The sequence below is a fragment of the Ambystoma mexicanum genome, chromosome 7q (assembly GCF_040938575.1).
Source record: "Ambystoma mexicanum isolate Mex_15411 chromosome 7q, UKY_AmexF1_1, whole genome shotgun sequence".
NCBI lineage: Eukaryota > Metazoa > Chordata > Amphibia > Caudata > Ambystomatidae > Ambystoma > Ambystoma mexicanum.
Window position 1 is genome coordinate 631,952,550 of NC_090941.1, and position 19,085 is coordinate 631,971,634.

The 19,085-nt window shown below is 44.9% G+C and overlaps 1 protein-coding gene across 7 annotated transcripts in view; it reads right to left on the reverse strand.

The window, feature by feature from the left end:
- The window catches only part of FRY (FRY microtubule binding protein), a 1,191,674-nt gene that overhangs the window by 619,155 nt on the left and 553,434 nt on the right, over nucleotides 1–19,085 (reverse strand). For all 7 annotated transcript variants that reach the window (XM_069639765.1, XM_069639761.1, XM_069639760.1 and 4 more), the window contains exons 9-10: nucleotides 10,155–10,247; nucleotides 9,956–10,054 (exon numbers count right to left, since the gene is read on the reverse strand). In XM_069639765.1, the coding sequence (XP_069495866.1) occupies nucleotides 9,956–10,054; nucleotides 10,155–10,247 (192 nt within the window). The remainder of the gene's footprint in view (nucleotides 1–9,955; nucleotides 10,055–10,154; nucleotides 10,248–19,085) is intronic.

The window sequence follows — 19,085 nt, forward strand, 5'->3', positions numbered from 1 at the left end:
ACTCATTCACACACATTACATGATGCACACACACTAAAAACAAAATCGCATTACATTCCAGAATATGTTGCTCCTCCTCTGCAGGCATGACTCTGGCTCCCATGCTTCAGCATGCACGCCTGTTTTGCTCAGCAGAGCACAGGAGCCAGTGCTAGCCATGTCCTGGAGGGCTCAGATTTCAAAATGAAATAATTTCTTTTTCAAGTCACTTCTTCCATTTTAAATAGAGGGTCAATGGAGGTTGCTCCTTTTGGCGGTCTCTAATATGTACCCTTTTGAAATATTGTCCCCTTATTCTGTTTGTTGGTTTGCTTTGCATCTTTACATATCATCTGCACCTCTATACTATTAAGTTCATCCTTCTGTGCGGTTACAAATGCCTCAATGTCATTATATGAAAAATCTCCAACCGACATTCATATAGGGGGTGGCTTTGGATTTAGTACCTGTCGGCTCAATGTAATATGCACGCAACAGGAGATGTTTTTCATGTACAACAAGGACTTTTCAACCATGCAGAGATGGTCCAAGAATTCCTGCACAATCACTAGTAATTCCACCAACACTGTACCAAAAACTGAGTGAGGAACATGAGTAGTAAAGGTTACATTTAGGTAGACTGGTCTTATGTGTATGCAGTGCCTCACTTAAAGAATTTGCAATGCCAATTGCGGTCAGGCTTGGTACAGAGTAGGAGCCTTTGTGGCAGAAAGGGTTGGAGGGTCCTGTGTCTAGCTAGATTTGTCTCTGCAGAATTACTTTGTATTTCTTCAGATGGAGGGACTCACCAGGGCTCATTTCGCAGGTGACACCCCCGCCCTTCCCCCATGACTTTATGGTGTACCACTCATACTGATGGCTGGTCACGTCCAGGACTCAAAATGTGCACATACCACTAGCCATTGGCTAGTAGTTAGTGACTTGGCGAGTAAGAAATGGTGTGATGTATGTATGTGTAGAATTGAGGTGGCAAGTGACATTTTATGGATGGCTAGTAGCTTGCAACTTCAAACTGTTAACCCATACGTACTTGCAAAATCACAGCACAAGCACAAGAGCTTAACTCAATATAATGAGATAAATCTTCATTGCACAAATGTACCATTCAACATGTGAAAATAGACATGGGTGGGAACATAAAAACACAAAGTGGTCAACACATTTGTCATGCTAAGATAGGAACACTGAGCTATTGCTTCAGAATATTGCAAAGTACTTTCTTATGAACCCAAACAGTTCTCTTGTTTTGCAATGAGACGAACTAGAAGGAAGTCTATGCTGCTCCACAGAGCCAAGCGAAGGGAGGATGTGATGAATCAGAGGCGATTATCCCAGGAACCCTGGCCTGGGACCCTTCTTATGTGGGCCAGGAAAGGCAGATGCTTCTTGACACTGACCCAGTGGGTGGGGTTCTGCGGGAGGATCACAAGAGAGCGAACTCAGGCCAGGATAATTGGGAGAACCCTCTAACTTCCCTAGAGACCCTACAGTTCTGATGGCCTATTGTAAGATAGAGTTCTTTGATGTAACAAGTAACCACAACATTGGGGACTTCAAGTCCCACAATTCCCTAAGTACTACAACAAGGAAGAGGGGCTATGGGACACACAACTGTAATGTGCAGTCTAGTGGTTCTAATGACTCACACCTGAGCGGGACCGTTGGATATATAAGGCCCTCTCTGGTGCAGACCATTAAATCAAGAAGGTGGAGCAGTAGCAGGCGTTGCCAGCCGCAGTTGCAGTAGCAGAAGCAGAGGAATGAAGACGCCAGAGCCGCTATCTTTGAAACAAGAGTTTGGCCCCGAGAGGGTCTTTGGTCTAGAAAACCTGAACTGCAGAGGTTGCGCAGCAGGAAGCGGTATACTGACAAGCTGTCCCATCAGCGGTTCTCTTTATAATGGTACCTGGTCCCGGTGGCTAACTAGCACCAGAGGGTAGGATGAGCAAGACATATTTTTCCCTAGCGGCGTGGGCTGCAGGAATGCGACCAAAGCTTTCAGATGTTCAGGAAAGCACAGAAGAAGCAGCAGCAGCAGTGCTTCGAGCGTATGCATGTGGAGAAGCCGGTGTTCGGTGCCCCTGGAATGCTCTGTAGTCGAAAACTGCCCGCTAACCAATGATTTAAATACCAAACTAATGCAAGAAAGTTACCTGGGCAATATACTCACTTTAAAAGAAAGCCAGAAAGAAATGTTACAATTACTATTGCTAAGGCAAAGAGGGGGCAATATTGAAACAAGATAAAGACTTGCATTGCCAAAGTAAAGAGTGGGCAATACTTCAGAAAACATATTGCCCGCATTGGCAAAATAACAAGAGAACAATAGTGCAGAAACTTGTAGCTAATATTCGCACAGTGAGGAAGAGGCAATAATTAAGCCTTACACCAACAAGCATTGCCTAAGCAACAGGAAGGTAAATGTGATAGAGACATTATCAACCGTTGTTTGGTGTGGATCAGTGGAACAAACAGCACCAATGTGTATTGTATCCTCACATAAGTGGTTGTGAATTCTGATGTTGAAAGTCAAGGATTTATTCAAGAGTGTGAAGCAAGCCTTATCACAGGGTACTTGTAGTAGTGCTGGGAGTTTTTTTCCTGGCAGGTGAATATACCAGGAAAGGGATTGTTAGTAGAAGTGCAGGTAGGTTAAAGGACCCGCAGGAAGACATTTAAGTACTGCATTGTGGTTGAAGGTTGTGAAGGAAAGAAAGAGGCAAGGCAGCTATTGTGTTTGATGAACTGTGGTAAAAACAATCTTGACAAAAACATTGTTTTGAAACCAGAAGAATTGTGGAAGTGTTTTATTTTTCAAGGAGAAGGCCATTCTGACAAACCATTTTTGTGAATCAAGGAGAAGCGTGGAAGTATTTATTTTCTAAGAAGCAGTGACATTAAGATATTGACTATCAGTTTGAAGATAAAGCCTTTTCTTTCATTTTGTGGAATCTTTGTCAAATGCCAAGTAAAAGACTCCCGGAGTAAGAAAAACTTTATAATTAGAACTCGGCTATACAAAAATAACTTTATTCTTTGAACTTAGTTTGGAAATCCTGCTTTGAACCTGGGGAGGGGAATCCAACCCAGCCTACAAGGATACATAGCTATCAGGTTCATGTTGAGTACAACTATTTTTTGTTAAATCTGAATTGCCATATTTAACCTTTATGAGTTTAATGTACATCTAAGTGTGAGGGACAGATTCCTGCGTGTTTTCCTTTAGTTTTATTTTGGTAGGCAGGGAAATCCTCTTTAGGTTAGGGATAGCGAGGCCTTTATCACACCCTTTTGAGTTAATAAAATGGCTACTTGTGAAAAACCTTTACCAAGTTGTCCACCTCGCATTTGACCGCTCACAGGAAGAAATTAGTTATTATTGATCACTTGGCAATAGTTCTGTGTTTTGTCCTCCATATAGCCATGCTTCCTAAATGTTTTGGTGTTAGCAAGAATGCATGCTAGATCGGCCAGGGTAAAGTGTCTTAATAGGAGTGTTATTTAGAGACTCACAAGGGAAACATTAGGAAAGCGTTGTAGAATGGTATTTATAGAGGTTTTATATTTACAGAGGTATGTTATTAGGATTCATACTGTAAGCTTCCCATGTGTGAAGTATAGTAGGTATTACATGCTTTGAGTAGAGGGGCAACCTCGTGCCTATAGTCAAACATATTTACAACAAGGCCGACTAGGCCCAGGCCTAGTGTGACAGATTGCCAGAGGAGCAGCATTTTATTGCAGTTTATTTTCTATTTACTGGTTGTGATTTTTTAAATATAAAGCCAATTTTGTTTTTCCGAGTCTGGAATTTTGAGCTGTTAGCAGTCATTTCACTCTGACAGCTAAAGTCTTTGATTGCCAGACTTGTATATATGCTTGATATTTGCAAATGTTTTATTGTTCGGATGATTTTTTTTATTTCTTAAACAAAAGTTAACTCCTACCAAACCCAGCGTGCTTTAAGTATTTAATGATTCAGCCATACCACTCACAGACATCCATGACAGAGATAACACTCTTTGGTCATTCTTATTTTCCCAAAATGTTAATTAATATGCAAAACCACCAAAACCTCCCTGGTTATATTGGTGCCACTTCACATTATCTTTGGAGTTCTTTCTAATCAATACACACATACATTGTTAAGCAATCCCTTTTAAATTCAAATACACAGCACACATTTTTTTAAATGCTTCAAAAATGAGAGTTTTCCCTTCAAAAAAGTAAAGGTTAAAAATGATGCATCATTTTACAATAAAAGCATGCCTATGCTTAAGTCAACTTTCCTGCCCACCACCTATCACTTGCTGTTCCCTCCTGGTATTTTCCTCAGGTCGACAGACCAATCCTGGTCCATCCTTGGCGTACATCACTTCAGGGTTGGGACTCCTCCAGTCCATCTCGGTGGTTCCTCCAGGGACCACCAGACTCTTGACAACCTTTCTCCAGTCTGTTACCCAAACAGTGCACTTCGGGCACTGCATCTCCTGCTGTTTGCCGATGCACTAACCAGCCTTCTCCCCAAGTTACCAGCTTCCCTCTGCCAGTGGTCTGAAATGCCTGGGTCTCTCTTCCTGGTTCTCTTGGCCCTCCCACTTGTATTATGCCACGCTGGTCCTTCCCCAGCTTCTCAAGATAGTCCGTCCTTTGTGTTGGAACTACATTCTTCACAACTCCTTTAGGTTTCTTCGTCTCAGTGACTGGCAGTCACCAATTCTTGATCACTTCTATGTTCTTACTCTTACCAGGCTGATATTTTTATTCTGTCGGGATATTACAATAACATATGGAAGAGGAGTCTAGTTGTCTGTCAACAGATATGGTTGTACTTGGATGTTTGAGGATGACAAGGGAGTTGCTCCCTGGAAAGGGAGTCCTTCTCCCCAAGAGGGGAGTCTCTCCCTGTGAGGTCCCGCTTACTGCTATAGCCTCAATCGATTTGTCACACTGTATTATGTAAATTAACTACCATAAGTGACCAGACTCCGCTTAAGAGGATTCCAGCCTCCCATACCACTGTAACAATTCCCATAAAGGTCCCAGCGGGACTCCGAAACCTCCAGTAAGCCCAGACTGGGGCTTCTGTTCCCAGGGAAGCCACGGTCGAAATCCAATGTGCCAATATTTCCTTCCAGTTTTCCCATCTATAGAATCTGGCCATTCATGGCCGTTTGGGGATTACAGGAATAAGAAGAAGGGCTTTGCATGCCGAGTTTTCTTAGGCATGGTTTCTGCATGCCTTGGCTCACCATGACACTGTAGAAGGCTCAAACGTCAAACCACGGCTATAACATAGCAAGGTTTTGTGTCCTTGAGCAATTTCCACACAAGCATAGGGTTTTGGTAACCATGCCATGAATAAGGAAACCCAAAAACGTTAGGCTTTTTGCTCGCTTTTCAGGGAGCTTTTGCAAACTTGGTAAATTCGGATTTCTGACAGACAACCCCTCCCAAAAGTTTTTGGGGTGCCTTTGGAAATAGGTAGAAGTCCTTTGCGATCCTTTTTTTCCTGGGCACTATTATAATCATTATTCCTTTATCTTCATATCCTACAGTACCTACGCAGTGCGATCGACCTCCCAACAGCCAACTCACACCCAGGGTGATTTATTTGCCTCCGGACCGGGTGAGTGACATTAACATTATTATACTAACTGCTTCGAGTGCAGCACTTTAGGTCCACTAGAGCTGAGAAATGTCTCTTTTTTTTTGCTTTCTATGCAGGTTGAAGTGATTCACCCATAACTTCAACTCCAAGGTTAGTGACCTAGATCTTTAATCACCATTTCAAACAGCATGTAATCCTCTAAGAGCTAATTAGTTTATTTCATTCTTTTATGAAAATCCTTAATCACCTAATGAAACTTTACATATCCTGCCCTGAAGATGGATTCATCGGAATCCGAAACGCGTTGGCACCTTTAAACATCTAGGAGTGTTTAGGACAAAAGACAGTGCAGAAGGAACTTGACTACCCATACTGTTGTAGTACACGCACATTGTGTTTTGTTTTTGTTTACAAATCAAACTAACGATTTTGCTGAATATACAAATTCAAGTGATTAGTATGTTGCTTTTCTATGTGACTTTACAGTTCTGATTTTGATACTTTATCCAACTGTATTGATGAGATTTGGATCTGAATCAACCTACTTTGTACACGCTGGTGACCTGACAGTGTGATTTATGTCTGAATATTTTTGTTATATAAAGAATATATGCTGTCTACCTGTATTGGATTCGGTCTTGGTGGCTCTAGACTATACTGAATCAGGTGAACATCTCCCTATCAAAAGACACAGCTAGTGCATATAATGAACACAAATTCGTACAGTATTACCCAATTTTACTAAAAGCTGTATACACACCACTGTGAAAGGTGGCTTCCGCCTAGTTGGAGACCCCATTTCACAACTGGCCACAAAAACATATCTGGGACTGAGTCCCGCTTGGAGTGCGGCATAGGGCTATCGGTTGGCAACACCCGATGTTTGTTCTGCATGGCTTCAGCATGCCCAGGCTCACTTTGTAGTGAGTACATTCCAGACATACCCCCGTCACAGTGTACACCTCTTCTGCAGCTCTCTTCTTTTGGCCCTGCACTCAATAGAATACAGGAAATTCGATCCAATTGGACAGATCGCTCCTCTATGTTTTCCTTCTCATGCCTTCATGAGCACCTTATCTATCCTCACCCTCATCTCAACCATCTACAAGACTTTGCTCCTCCCTAACACTAACGACTGTTGCATCATATTCCTCATTTGCCTCTCTGACAGGCAAAAGCACTTCAATGCCATAAACTATGTCAAGAAGCTCTAAAGAAATGGAAGAGAAAATAATACATTACAAATTGGAAACCATGCAGCATGTTTTCTTAGGGATAGTTGGATGGAAGACTGTAAAACAGTGTAAGGGTTCTGTCAGGGGTACCAATGTGTGAGCACATGGGGTACACAATTTGGCACAGCACCCTCACAGATGCACCTAAGAAAGATTCCCTAACTAACTCTACCAACTCCACCAAAACTCCCCCACCCCCTACACCCCAAAAGCCTATACCCAACCCTCCCATCCGCTTCAGCTTTTCCAAAGTCTCCACGTTAGAAGTGGAAAAAATAATCCTCAGCCTCAAACTGTCAAATTGCCAGGGTGACCCTTGCCCATCACAAATCACTAAAGATGCGGCAAGAGACCTCTCACCATTCATTACCAAACTCATTAACGCCTCCTTCTCTTCAGGTGTCATCCCCAGCAATCTCAGAGTCTTGGGTTCTCCCTCTACTAAAAAACCCTCCCTAGAGCCCTCTATTCCCACTAACTACAGACCCATCACTACCGTCCCCTTCCTGCTCAAAATATTAGATAAAACAGGCTATCTACAAATACAAAAATACCTTGAACTAAACCATCTTCTGGAAATCCGGCAATCAGGCTTTAGACCCCAACATGGGACAGAAACCGCTCTCATCGATCTTAAGACTCAAATCGACACCCTGAGAGATAATGGGAAAACTGCTTTACTGCTTCGTTTAGACCTTTCTGCAGCATTTGATTTAGTAGATCATAAAATCCTATATAACCACCTGGACTCGGCAGCCCATTTCTCTCAAGAAGCCATCAGCTGGATTGCGTCATTCCTGAGTAACAGGTCAATGCGTGTCTTCTCCACTTCAGCATCCGCTGACCCATCCCCATCATTTGCGGGGTCCCTCAGAGTTCATGCGTCTCTCCCACACTGTACAACGTGTTCACGAAGCCCCAGTTTGATGATCTTGACGGTCTGGGTATCACCTACACTAATTACGCCGATGATACCCAGATCTTCATCCCGTTGACGGCAGATTACAACAAGGATTTGGCCTTGGTGAACATGGTGTACCTCATCATCCAGGCATGGATGGCCTCCCACAGTCAATGCCTGAATGATGACAAGACTGAACTCATCATCCTTGGATCCACCCCTAACCTAAACAAACTGGATCACAACTACACCAGCTTCATTATAGATGGCAACTCTATCAAGGTAGCCAAGGAAATGAAAACCCTAGGAATCTACCTAGACTCCTCCCTTTCCTTCCACAAACAGGTTAGCTCTATGGCCTCCTCTACAGCCTACATTTGTAAGCTAAGAGCAGCCAAACCTTTCCTATCCACCCAGAGCTGCATTACCCTAGCCACAGCCCTTGTACTATCAAAACTGGACTATTGTAACACCCTTTACGTAGGAGCTAACAAATATGTTATTACTAAAATCCAGACTCTGCAAAACAATGCTCTCAGAGCAGCGGTTAGCATCCCCAAGAGAGAACACATATCCAACGTCAGCAGAGCCCATAATTGGCTCCCTACCACTGACAAAATCCTGCTCAAAATAGCCTCCTTAACATACAAATGCCTCACCAATGCAGCCCCCCGCTACTTAGCCGACAGAATAAAAAGATACACGCCCAACAGGCCCACCAGAACTTCCAATGCAAATCTGCTCACAGTTCCCAGGTTCAAATAAACCATAACGGGCGGTAACAGCTTCCAGGTGAAAGCTGCCCAACACTAGAATTCCCTGCCACTCTCTTTAAGGACACCTCAAACCTACCCCCACTTCAAACGCAACTACATTCAGTGGATAAAGAACGACGACCGATAACTTAACCTGGGTTTGTAAAATTATGTAAATACGTATATTTGTAAACTGTTTATCACAGCATCTATCGCAACTGTTCTAACCTATGTACACTCTGTAAATTACAGCACAGCACTGTAAACAAGCTGAGAATAACCTTGCTGTTCCTGCGCCTTTATACCTTCGGGGTCTGGTGCGCAATATAAACGAATAAACATAAACAAACCTACATATGACATACAAATGAAGCAACTCAATGTGCTATGTTAGGATTACCCAAATGCATACTAAATGTAGAGCATTTTCATACTGGTGTCTAGACAATGAAACAGGAACACAGTGTGGATGCATCCATGTCAGCATACCAGAACAAATTAAACAAGGCGTTTTTTAGTGATCCTAGATGTGAACATCATATAGCACAATATAGATCATTGCATTTTCAAAGGGATAAACTAGTAATGAAAACACACTATACAAAATGGTATAACTCGCTTTCAGAGGCATACCTAGATTTGAGGTACATCGGAGACACAGTATATAACAAAGTAATGCACTTTCAAGAGGTACCTAGAGGAGATAAACAATATTGTGCACAGTGTAAAGAGAATGCAATGCACTTTCACAGGGATACCTAGTTAAAGACATTATAAGAGCAATGTAGAACAAATCCAATGTATTTTGTCAGGATACCTAGGCGGGAGTCAACAACATAGAGCACAAAGAAAATGCTCTTTCTTAAGAAGGCTTAGATCTGAGACAATGCAAGACACCATATAGTAACAAGTTACAAACTTGGGGCAGCTGCGGCATGCATAGGGATAGCACAAGCCAAGGGTGCAAGGTCGGGGCAGATCCTATTCCCACAGCTGAGGGCACGCGGGCACAAGGGGTAGTGAGGAATTCTTGCCCAATATGGAGGATGATTCAAAAGGAAAGAAAGGTGGGAGGAATATAACACAAAACTGAAATGCCACACACAGGCCCCACCACTGAGAAGCAACATACCGTGGCTAGCGTTTTGCCTCCATCTTGTAAAGCATGGCCTCGAGAAAGTAAATAACAGGTCATGATACTCTAGGGAAAGAAGTGCCAATGGTCTAATGTGATTCCGAGTTCCCGCAATCCCACCATGAGCCAATGCTTACCCCATGAAATCCCACAAGACTGCCTTGGAGTGACAGTAGGAGGCTAGCGGATAGGCAGGCTTGGAGAGGCTTTCTCAAAGCACATAAAACATTCAACTCTGCACCAACAAGCACATGCCGTGATCTTTGCAATTCTAAATAATTATAATAGCGATTCATCATAAACCTTTTAACCACTGACCAGCGAGTGCTTCTTTCGCGAAGAAAGCTCAAGTGTTGTGTCGTAAAGGCTTTCAACAAAATTCCTGAGGCACGGAACATTCACTTCATTTTTGACGGCCTAAAAAAAGAACGAGAAATATACAGGGTTTTTTCACGACCATATTAAGGTCTAGCCCTCAATCTGATTAGGCTTTTATGGACACTGAAAATACACATACGGCTGCTACCGGAACCAGAATTTCCACAAAGAGGCCAGCCAATGCGTGCTTGATATCTTTGTCTTTAACTTCAAGGAAATAATGCGCACATTCCTGGAAGACAAAAATAAAGGAAACATTTAGTATTGATCGTGGTCAAGAGGAACACAATACTGTCTCAATGTGGATGCAGTTCTGGCAGATCTGATGCATATCTTTTCCCTCTAATACAATATTGCTGCTACTGCTGATCTGAAAGTTCGGAGGATTTCTTTTTCACCATCGAATAACATTCAAAGTACCAGGGGGGGTTATGCAGACATTTCAGGTCAGCTACTGAAACACTCAGAAGCTTTTTTTCTATTTTTATCACTTGGAACTGAATCACTGCGTAATACAGTAGAGTGACTCACAAATGTTTGCACAACTCTGAAGCATGCTCAACCAAATCACTCACCAGCACATTGACTTATTCATTAAAACCTGGACCGCCTTTTTAGATGGATCAACCACTTTCAACCCTCCCACTACCAAATGGTAGCCCATACATTGATCTTCCACCATGGTGTTACGTCTGTGGTAATGCTCTAGACCAATTCAATATTCAGCAGCTGCAAATTATCAAACCAATATGCCATAGGTAATCAATCTGTCAGTGTTGCAATCAATATTTTCAATGATGGCGTCATTGGGTGAAATGATTAATACCAAGCACAGGATACAGGGAGATATGGGATGAGTGAAGCACTGTTGTACGTTTTCTTTAACTTCTTTGTAACTAGTGCCTCTTAGGTTATCAACAGAACCAGAGTACCCAAGCTATTAGGAGCATAACTCCGAATCAATGACAGCTGGATGGAAGTCTATATCTTATTTTAACAATACATTCCTAATGTATTTTGGATAGAGGTGAATGACACACTTGTGATCGGGACCCAGGAATTAGACAACAGCGGTACAGACTATCCACTCTGTTGAGGACTGGACAAAACTGTTGCGAGGAAGGAGGCGTAGAGAAACAGTAGTAAGGAGGTGCAAGGAGGCCCATCTGCAAACCAGGTCTCTGCCACGTGGCTCGTCATCCCGACGAATGAGGTAATGTGTTCGACTCAGAAACTGGTTGACCTTTGTAGTTGACGATTTTCAACTATTAGTGTACATACTGGCCCAAGAACGTCCACTTTGATATAGGTTTCTAAAATTACCCCCGTTTGAGAATAATAAAAATATATACAGTGACAAGCAATTGCGAATTAAGGATGTGTATTTTTTCACAGATTGACTCTGGTACACCATCGTTTAAACTCTAAGGGAATTGAGGGGTAGTCTCTACACAAGGTCCTTTCTAATTGCACTTGGACTCTTTTCAACTGTCCATAGACTGCCTCTGCACTGGGTAAAATGCTGTAGTGGCATACAGATCCACTCTAAATAAAAAAATAAAAACGACATTTTGGTATCACTTCTGGTGTTCCCATAGAGTCTTTTCATGTCTCTTGGAGATTATTCCACTTCAGTTAATCAGCTAGAATGTAATGATCGTTCCTGTCTAGCCTGTCCTTAAGCAGCACTTATAGGGTTGTAAACTCAGACTCAAGCGACAGGTCGCGCAGCACTGCTTGCCCGACTCTGGACACTTCCCTGAAATCCCTGTCAACACAGTAGAATTTCGTGAAGGTGTGAGTCGACCTCCACGTAGCAGCCCTGCAGATATCCAGCAGGGGCACACCAGACAAGAACGCTGTTGTAGCAGCGATCGCTCTGGTAGAGTGGGCTCTCGGACAGCAAGGCAGCGGTCGGTTTGCCAACCAGTGACAGAGGGTGATACATCCGGAGAGCCAACTGGAAATGGAAGCCTTGGACAGGCCCTTCCCACGGTTCACAGGACCAAAGTTCAGAAAGAGCTGAGAGGTTTTCCAGAAAACTCTTTGTGCGGGCCAAATTAAACTTGAGCGCTCTAGCCACATCCAGTGAGTGCAAAGTCCTTTCAGCCGGCGACAAAAGCGTCAGAAAAAAACACAAACACCACCAAGGGCTCGTTTAGATGAAAGTCCGACGGCACCTTGGGCATGAAGGAGGGGTGCATCTGCAGTACCACCATCGTCTCGTACAAAGTCAAGTAAGGAGGTTTACAGGAGAGTCACTGGATCTCCCCCACTCATTGTGCAGAGGTGATGGCCACGAGAAAATCTGTTTTCCACGACAAGAATTTAAGCGGTGCAGAATGCATAGGCTCGAACGGAGGTCCCATGAGCCTGGTAAGCACCACATTAAGCTCCCACACCGGGGCCAGAGCCTTCACCGGCAGAAACAAGCAGAACAGTCCCTTGACGTATTCCTTGACCAATCGGTGCAACCACAAGGATGGTCGTCCTGCAGATCTGGTGCAGCGGGAGATAGCCGCCAGATGAACCTTGGAGGCGTGGGCCAGCCCCGATTTGGCCGACAGCAAATATGGAAGTACCTGAGGGGCCTTGACCCTCAGTGGGTCGATCTTCTGAGAACGGCACCAAATAGCAAATCTCTTCCACTGGAGTCCGTAGCATTTCAAAGTAGACGATGCACTAGCCTTGGCGAGAACTTCCTTGCAGTCCACTAAGAGATCGTAGCCATTTAATTCTAGCGCTGCAGGAGCCAGGCCTTCAGGTCCAGAGACCCTGGATCATGGTGAAGAATAGTGCCTCCTTCCCTGGCAAGAAGATCCGTGACCACTGGCAGCTTGACTGTTCTTGGACATAGTTTTTGGACATTACCTTCTTGATATTCTGTTGAAGGGATGCGACTCCCCGCTGCAGAACCACTATTTTGTCTTCACCCTCACCAATTCGCTGCTCCGCCTTAGACAAATGACCGCACAGCTTTTCAATTTGGACTGCTGAGACTTTCACCTTGTAGGTGAGAGCATCTATCTTAGCCTCCAAGCTATCTGTGCTCCCCTTTAGAGCCAGCAATGTCTGAGCATTGAGATGTCCAGTTGTGACGGTCCAGGGGGATTGTAGGTGGGCGGTAGGGGCTGATCTGATCTGGCATATTATTCAATTTTTAACTGTCTCTTAGGGTTCCCCATACAGAGACAGGGATAGTTGGTCAACGAGATGGCTTCGCGCCAGGTAGGTTCACAACAGGAGTGGAGACCAGCGTCAAACCAGTCCCCACCCGTCTAATGAGATATCTATGTGGGGGTCAGCTCTGGTGTGTAGGTAGGCCAGGGGGTGGACAGGGATATACAGAGTACAGGCAGCATTCCAGAGGTAATGCATAATGCCAGCAGTACCAGAATGTTTAACCAAGCACCTATTACTCAGGGAGTGTAGATGATTGGACCACCCAGCCCCCAAGCACCGTGGGCCCACTCCGGAGTTCCTGGGTAAAGACAGTTTTTTCCTACTGGGGGGTGCGGCCAATCCAAGGGATGGCAGTGATAGGGGGGTTATACTGAAGATGGGCCATGGGTTCAGCCAGCCCTGTCCATCACATCACATCACCACTGTCAGCTGGCAGTCACATCAAGTGAGGGGGTCCAGTCAAGAGGTATGAGCAGGGCACGTAGAGTCTTTAGCAGGGTGAAGGCCCTGCAGTGAAAGGCTGTAATTACTACGCAGTCTACTCCAAGGCTCACAGCGAGCAATATTGGGGATCAAAGAGCACTGTATGGGACAGTGACACGCTGCCAACACCAAACCCAGTAGTAGAGAGGGACCAGGGCTGCAAAGGAGGAGAGACTGACTTCTTGAGAGGGGCGGGGGGAGGGTCCGGAGCGCCGCAGGAGCAATGGAGGGGGAAGGCCGGTGGGTTCCTCCGGTTGAGCCCAGAACGTAACAGGGGCCCCCATAAGTGTACACCACAGAATAGTCAGGGCAGCCAGGACTTTATAATTCCTCATGCTGAAGTATGCAATTAGTAGCCTTGATTGGATATGTCGCTCTTTAAGGCCAGACTTCACGTGGGTGTGCCCATCCACCTTGTACCAGCCGGGCCAGGATATATTCAGTTCCAGGGGGTGCAAACACAAAGAAACACCCACCTTTGAAAGAAGATTAATGTTCCTCACTCGATGGGAGGGGGTAGCCGTTGACTGCAGTGTTAGGATTGCTGTGGGTCCCAGGCGGAACACATGAAGGGGGCTTAGCCAGGAAGGTGTGGAATATCCAGAGGGCGCTGGGCGGGGTACTGCGGGGCAGAAGGAAGTGGACAGGCAAGCCAACTCCCACATATTGGTGAGCCTGCCAGGTTCAGCTTCAAGGTAAGAGAGACAAAGTCATGACGAAGGATCCCTCGTAGGTGTGGCAACCGCTCGCTGGGGCATGTGGAACGGCCAAGCAGAGGACCGCAGGGACGATTCAAGGAGAAGGAGTTCCTCAGCCGGGTTGCGGCAAATTCCGGAGGGGAGAGGCCTTACAGGGACCACATGAGGGCATGTGGGGCTACTACCCAGCACGGTCAGGTTGCACCGTCGCTGCACAGCCCGGTCGCTCCCACACCCTCGGCTGGAACACCAAGAGGGAGCGCGAACACAGTCCACCTCCGGTCTAGTCTCCGGCCCCCTGTCTGCACTGCGATCAACAAGGACGATCGGGTCCAAATCTGGGCACTCAGCTCTGCAGCTCCGTCGGTCGCAAAACCCAGGGGCAGGTCCACAACGGGGCGAGTCGGTAGGGGATGCTGGCGCCGGTTTGGAGGTTCCCGCCTCTGCAGTTGAAGTCGGCGACTGCGCGCCCACGGGGCCGGCTGCCGAACAGGGTAGTAGGACGTGCCATAAGAGGTTCTAACAGCCGCCACCATGCAATGGAAGGTCTCAGCTCAAGTCGGGTGCAATTTTCAATATTTTACACTGGCAAAGCAGGATAAGTGAAAGGATATTTGATGGCCTGCGTTGGAGCACTTTCAGGCGGCAGCCATTTCCCAGCCGTGCAACAGCTCCCCCCCGAAAATGTTTAAGTATGCGACTATGATGGGTGCAGTGCTAAAGTGGAGGCAGAGGACGTGAGGGAAAGAGGCAGGTTAGAGATGAGGGAAAAAGGTTAGCTTGCAGGCAGATGAGAGGGTACAACCTTCATTCATCGCCCGTTTTTTTCGCAGCACTTTTTGCTGAAAAATGTTTGCCGAAAAAAACATTGAAAAATATGGGGGGCATATAAGGGGTAGGGTTGGATGGTGTATATGGAATAAATAACAGGAGGGATTGAGAGGGGACCCCCCGCAAAATAAAAAAATTCAATGATTTTTTGCAGCAAAAAGTGTAGCAGGAAAAACAAGGGCGATGAATGAACATAGAACCGATAAGAGGTAGGTTAAGAGGGTAACTCTGAGGCAAGGTCGTCAGCTTTTAGTTTGGTTTTGAACAAATCTGCGTGGACTATTTCACGGATTTGCAGAGGAAGATAATTCCATGCAAGTGGAGCAAGAAGAGAGAAAGAGCGGATGCGAGCAGAAGCACAGAGAGGACGAGGAGCCACAAGGAAAGTCGAGGAGGCAGAGCAGAGATTACGAGAAGGCTTGTCGAATTGGATAGAGGAGGATAGATACAGCGTAGCCTTACAGTGGATAGATTTGTGACCCAGTCGAAGAATTTAAATCTGGCCCTGTTTTGCATCATCAGCCATCCAGCCTGGTAACGGTATGAGGAAGTAGGTGTGAAGTGAGGGGGTTCAAAAAAGTCCTGGTAGCGAAGTTAATGATCTTGTCGAGAGGCCAGAAAGCATAGTTGGGGAGACCAGAGTAAGATGCTGGCATGGTAGTACACTTTAGAGAAGACAAGAGTCATTAAGAGATGCTTGGCTGTGTTGAAAGGAAGGAGGTGTCTGATTTTCCAAATATCTAGGAGGTTGAGGCGAGCTGCTCTTCAGTTTTGGAGATGAAAGTAGAGAAGGTGTGAGATGGGTCATAGATGACACCATGGTTTCTAGCTGAAGAAGAGAAGGGGAGAGTGTCAGTGGGAACTGGATAGGCAAATTAAGAAATATGAGAGAGCTTTTGGCAGGGAAAAGAGCATCTCCGTTTTGGTAGAGTTTAACATCAGAGAGTGCAAAGCCATCCAATAGTTAACAGAGAGCAAACACAGTTTGAAATTTTGATAGAGAGATCAGAGGAGAGTTCAGGAAAGGAGGAGATTGGAGGTGGAGGGGGTCATCTGCGAAGAGTTGGTACGATAATCCAAAGGAGGAGTTTAATGCCCCAAGAGCAGATGTGTAGCGTGTAAAGAGGAGAGGGCCCAAGACAGAGCCTTGTGTAACACCAACAGTTAGAGGAGTGAGTTGAGAGTTGTTGAGACAGAGAATTGGCAAGGTGTGAGGTAGGATTGAATCCAGGCAAGGGCTTGATTGCAAACCTCACCTCAAGAAGAGTATTAAGGAGATCAGAGTGATCAACAGTGTCAAAGGCAGCAGACAGGTCAAGGACAATTAGGATAGATGATAAATTGAGTACTTTGCAGAGGCGATGAAGTCAGACACATTCATGAGAGCAGTTTCGGTGGAGTGACAGGAGTGGACCCCTGTTTTTAGGGGGGACACGAAGGTTGTGGATGTCTAAGAAACTGGCAAGACAGATGAACTCAACTCTTTCAAGTACTTTACAGTAGTGCAGAAGGAGAGACAGGGCGAAAATTACCTGGTTTGTTCGGGTCAGGCCCTTGCTTTTTTAGTAGAGGGATGACTGTGGCGGTTTTGAGGAAAGCAAACAGAGTTGAAGGACAGGTTGACTAGTTCAGCAAGGTGAGAGGCCACTAAAGGGACAATATGCTTGACTAGATGAGGAGCTAGAGGGTCTGATGGGGCAAAAGAGGGTTCTGCGTTCATCAGTAGAGATAGGACTACATCGGCATTCGTGTGATCAAAGTGGGAGATGGAGGCAGGGATGATTTTAGAGTAGGCAGAGTGTACAATGTAGGTGAGTGTGAGGAAGGCCATTTTGGAAATTTTGGCAGCAAAATATTCAGCTAAGTCGTTGGCTGTGAGTTGAGAGTCAGACTTAGGAGAGTGAGGAGTGAATTTAGGGTGCACTATAGCCATAGAGGATGGTTGGATTAAGTGTCAATGAGGATTAGGTAGAATTTCCTTTTCACTGAATCTAGAGTGGACTTGAGAGAGTTCAGGCAAGAGAAGTAGAGTTGCAGGTCCTCATGTGAGTGGGTATTCCATTTGCGCAGCCGCAGACACATGTCTGATCGGAGACAGTGCATGAATAGGGTGATCCATGGTCGAGTATTGAAAGTAAGTAGTGGGAAGTGAGTGGAGAAGGAGTCATATCGTAGGGAATGGAAGCTGAAGAAGGCAGTGTTGGTGGAAGGAGGAGAGTGAGAACTGTAGGTCAGACAGAACTGGGGGGATGGCAAAAGGTTTACATTTCCTTTTAGTAATAGGTGAAGCAAGTGGTGAGGAAAGGTCAAAGGGTGGAAAGGAGATGGTGGTGGAAACAATTGAGTGATCAGATATGGATGGTGTGACAGTATTAGTGGCTGATAGAGAGGTGGAGATGAATAAGAGGTCTAAAGAGTTACCCCCAATGATATGGATTCCAGTTGAATATGGATGCATGGTGTCTGCTGACTGCCATGGTTGGACTGGAGCTATAATACTTGGCCAGGTCGTTTTGGGATTCGTTAAATCATGTGCATCCAGAACCCTGACCGTCATCCTCTGGAAAAGCACAGATTTGGTAATGACCTTCTCCAAGAAATGTCTACTCGTTATCCGCACACCATGGTCTATGAATAAAACATTTGTGGGGACAACTGGAAGATAGTTTCTCTTCCACTATTGGCTGAAAAGTAGGTTTTCCCAGGAGGTTGCACTAAAATAAGTTTTTATGACGGACATCAACATTTATCACAAGCAAAGGTTTGTTCTTGAAGACCACCATTTGCGCTGCGTTTGCATTGGGGAAAACGTTCCTGGGTGCAGGTCTTAAGGAAGCTAATCTGGCAATTAAGGAGGCATGTGTTCAGTTCATTTTCTCAGCTCCAATGACAATATGGAAGAACAACAGTAGGGGTAATAGTCTTGAGGAATACATTTGTTTGGCTTCTCAAGATTGGGCTAAAATATGTTGTTTTAAATTTACAAAGGAATGAAGGATTACAGCAGATCACAAGTCCTCCTTATTCACAGAGTACCCAAAAGTAGAACCAACCTCACGGAGTCAAAATATTAAATGAATGACCCTCATTTTAAACTCGCTCTATGGTACTTTTTGCATCAATGTATAGATGTTCGGCTAAATTAAGGCGTACATCTAAAAGAAGAACACCCAACATTGAATGGGCCAAGACTGAAGAGAGCACAGGTAATCAATATACTTCAGGTAGTTATAGCAGGGAGAGTGAGTTGGGCATTTACATGGCTCCTTGAAAAATTGTTTAAAGAGCCGGTTCTGTTTGACTAGTTTGACTGCAAGTCATTTTAAAGCCTTCTCTTCTTGGTAGTTCCAAACACATTAGAATGTCCTTTGGAGATGTGAAGTCATTTCATTTTGGTGGATTGAAAGATAGTTCCTTTGAGTAAGAGAGAGTGCCTTCTAACACTGGAATGCTATTGTTGCCCTTGGGATACGGTTGTGCTTACTGCTTCATGATTGAAACAGCTATGGAACTTTAAGAATCAGTTAAATTAAGGAGTTCCTTTATGCACTGGGTTAGGTTCTGAATACCTAGCACTAGGACATTTTGACATGGGTGAACTGGTAACATCTGTTCCAAAGTCGCTGCACCATCACACGGTAATGTGCTACAGTTCAAGGCCATACCCAATGTTGTCATTAAATAATGTGCCAATACCAGTAAATGTTTGGCTTTTATGAAGATGGAACATACAAATAAAGAGACCTTTGGCTCAGACGGGTTGTCCTTGTAAGCTTGCCCTCAAGGGAGAAACTGGCTACCACCTTCCTAACCCAGTTTCCATACGCCAAAAAGAGCTATTGTGGTTCAATATAGACAGTGTGCTCCTACTGCCT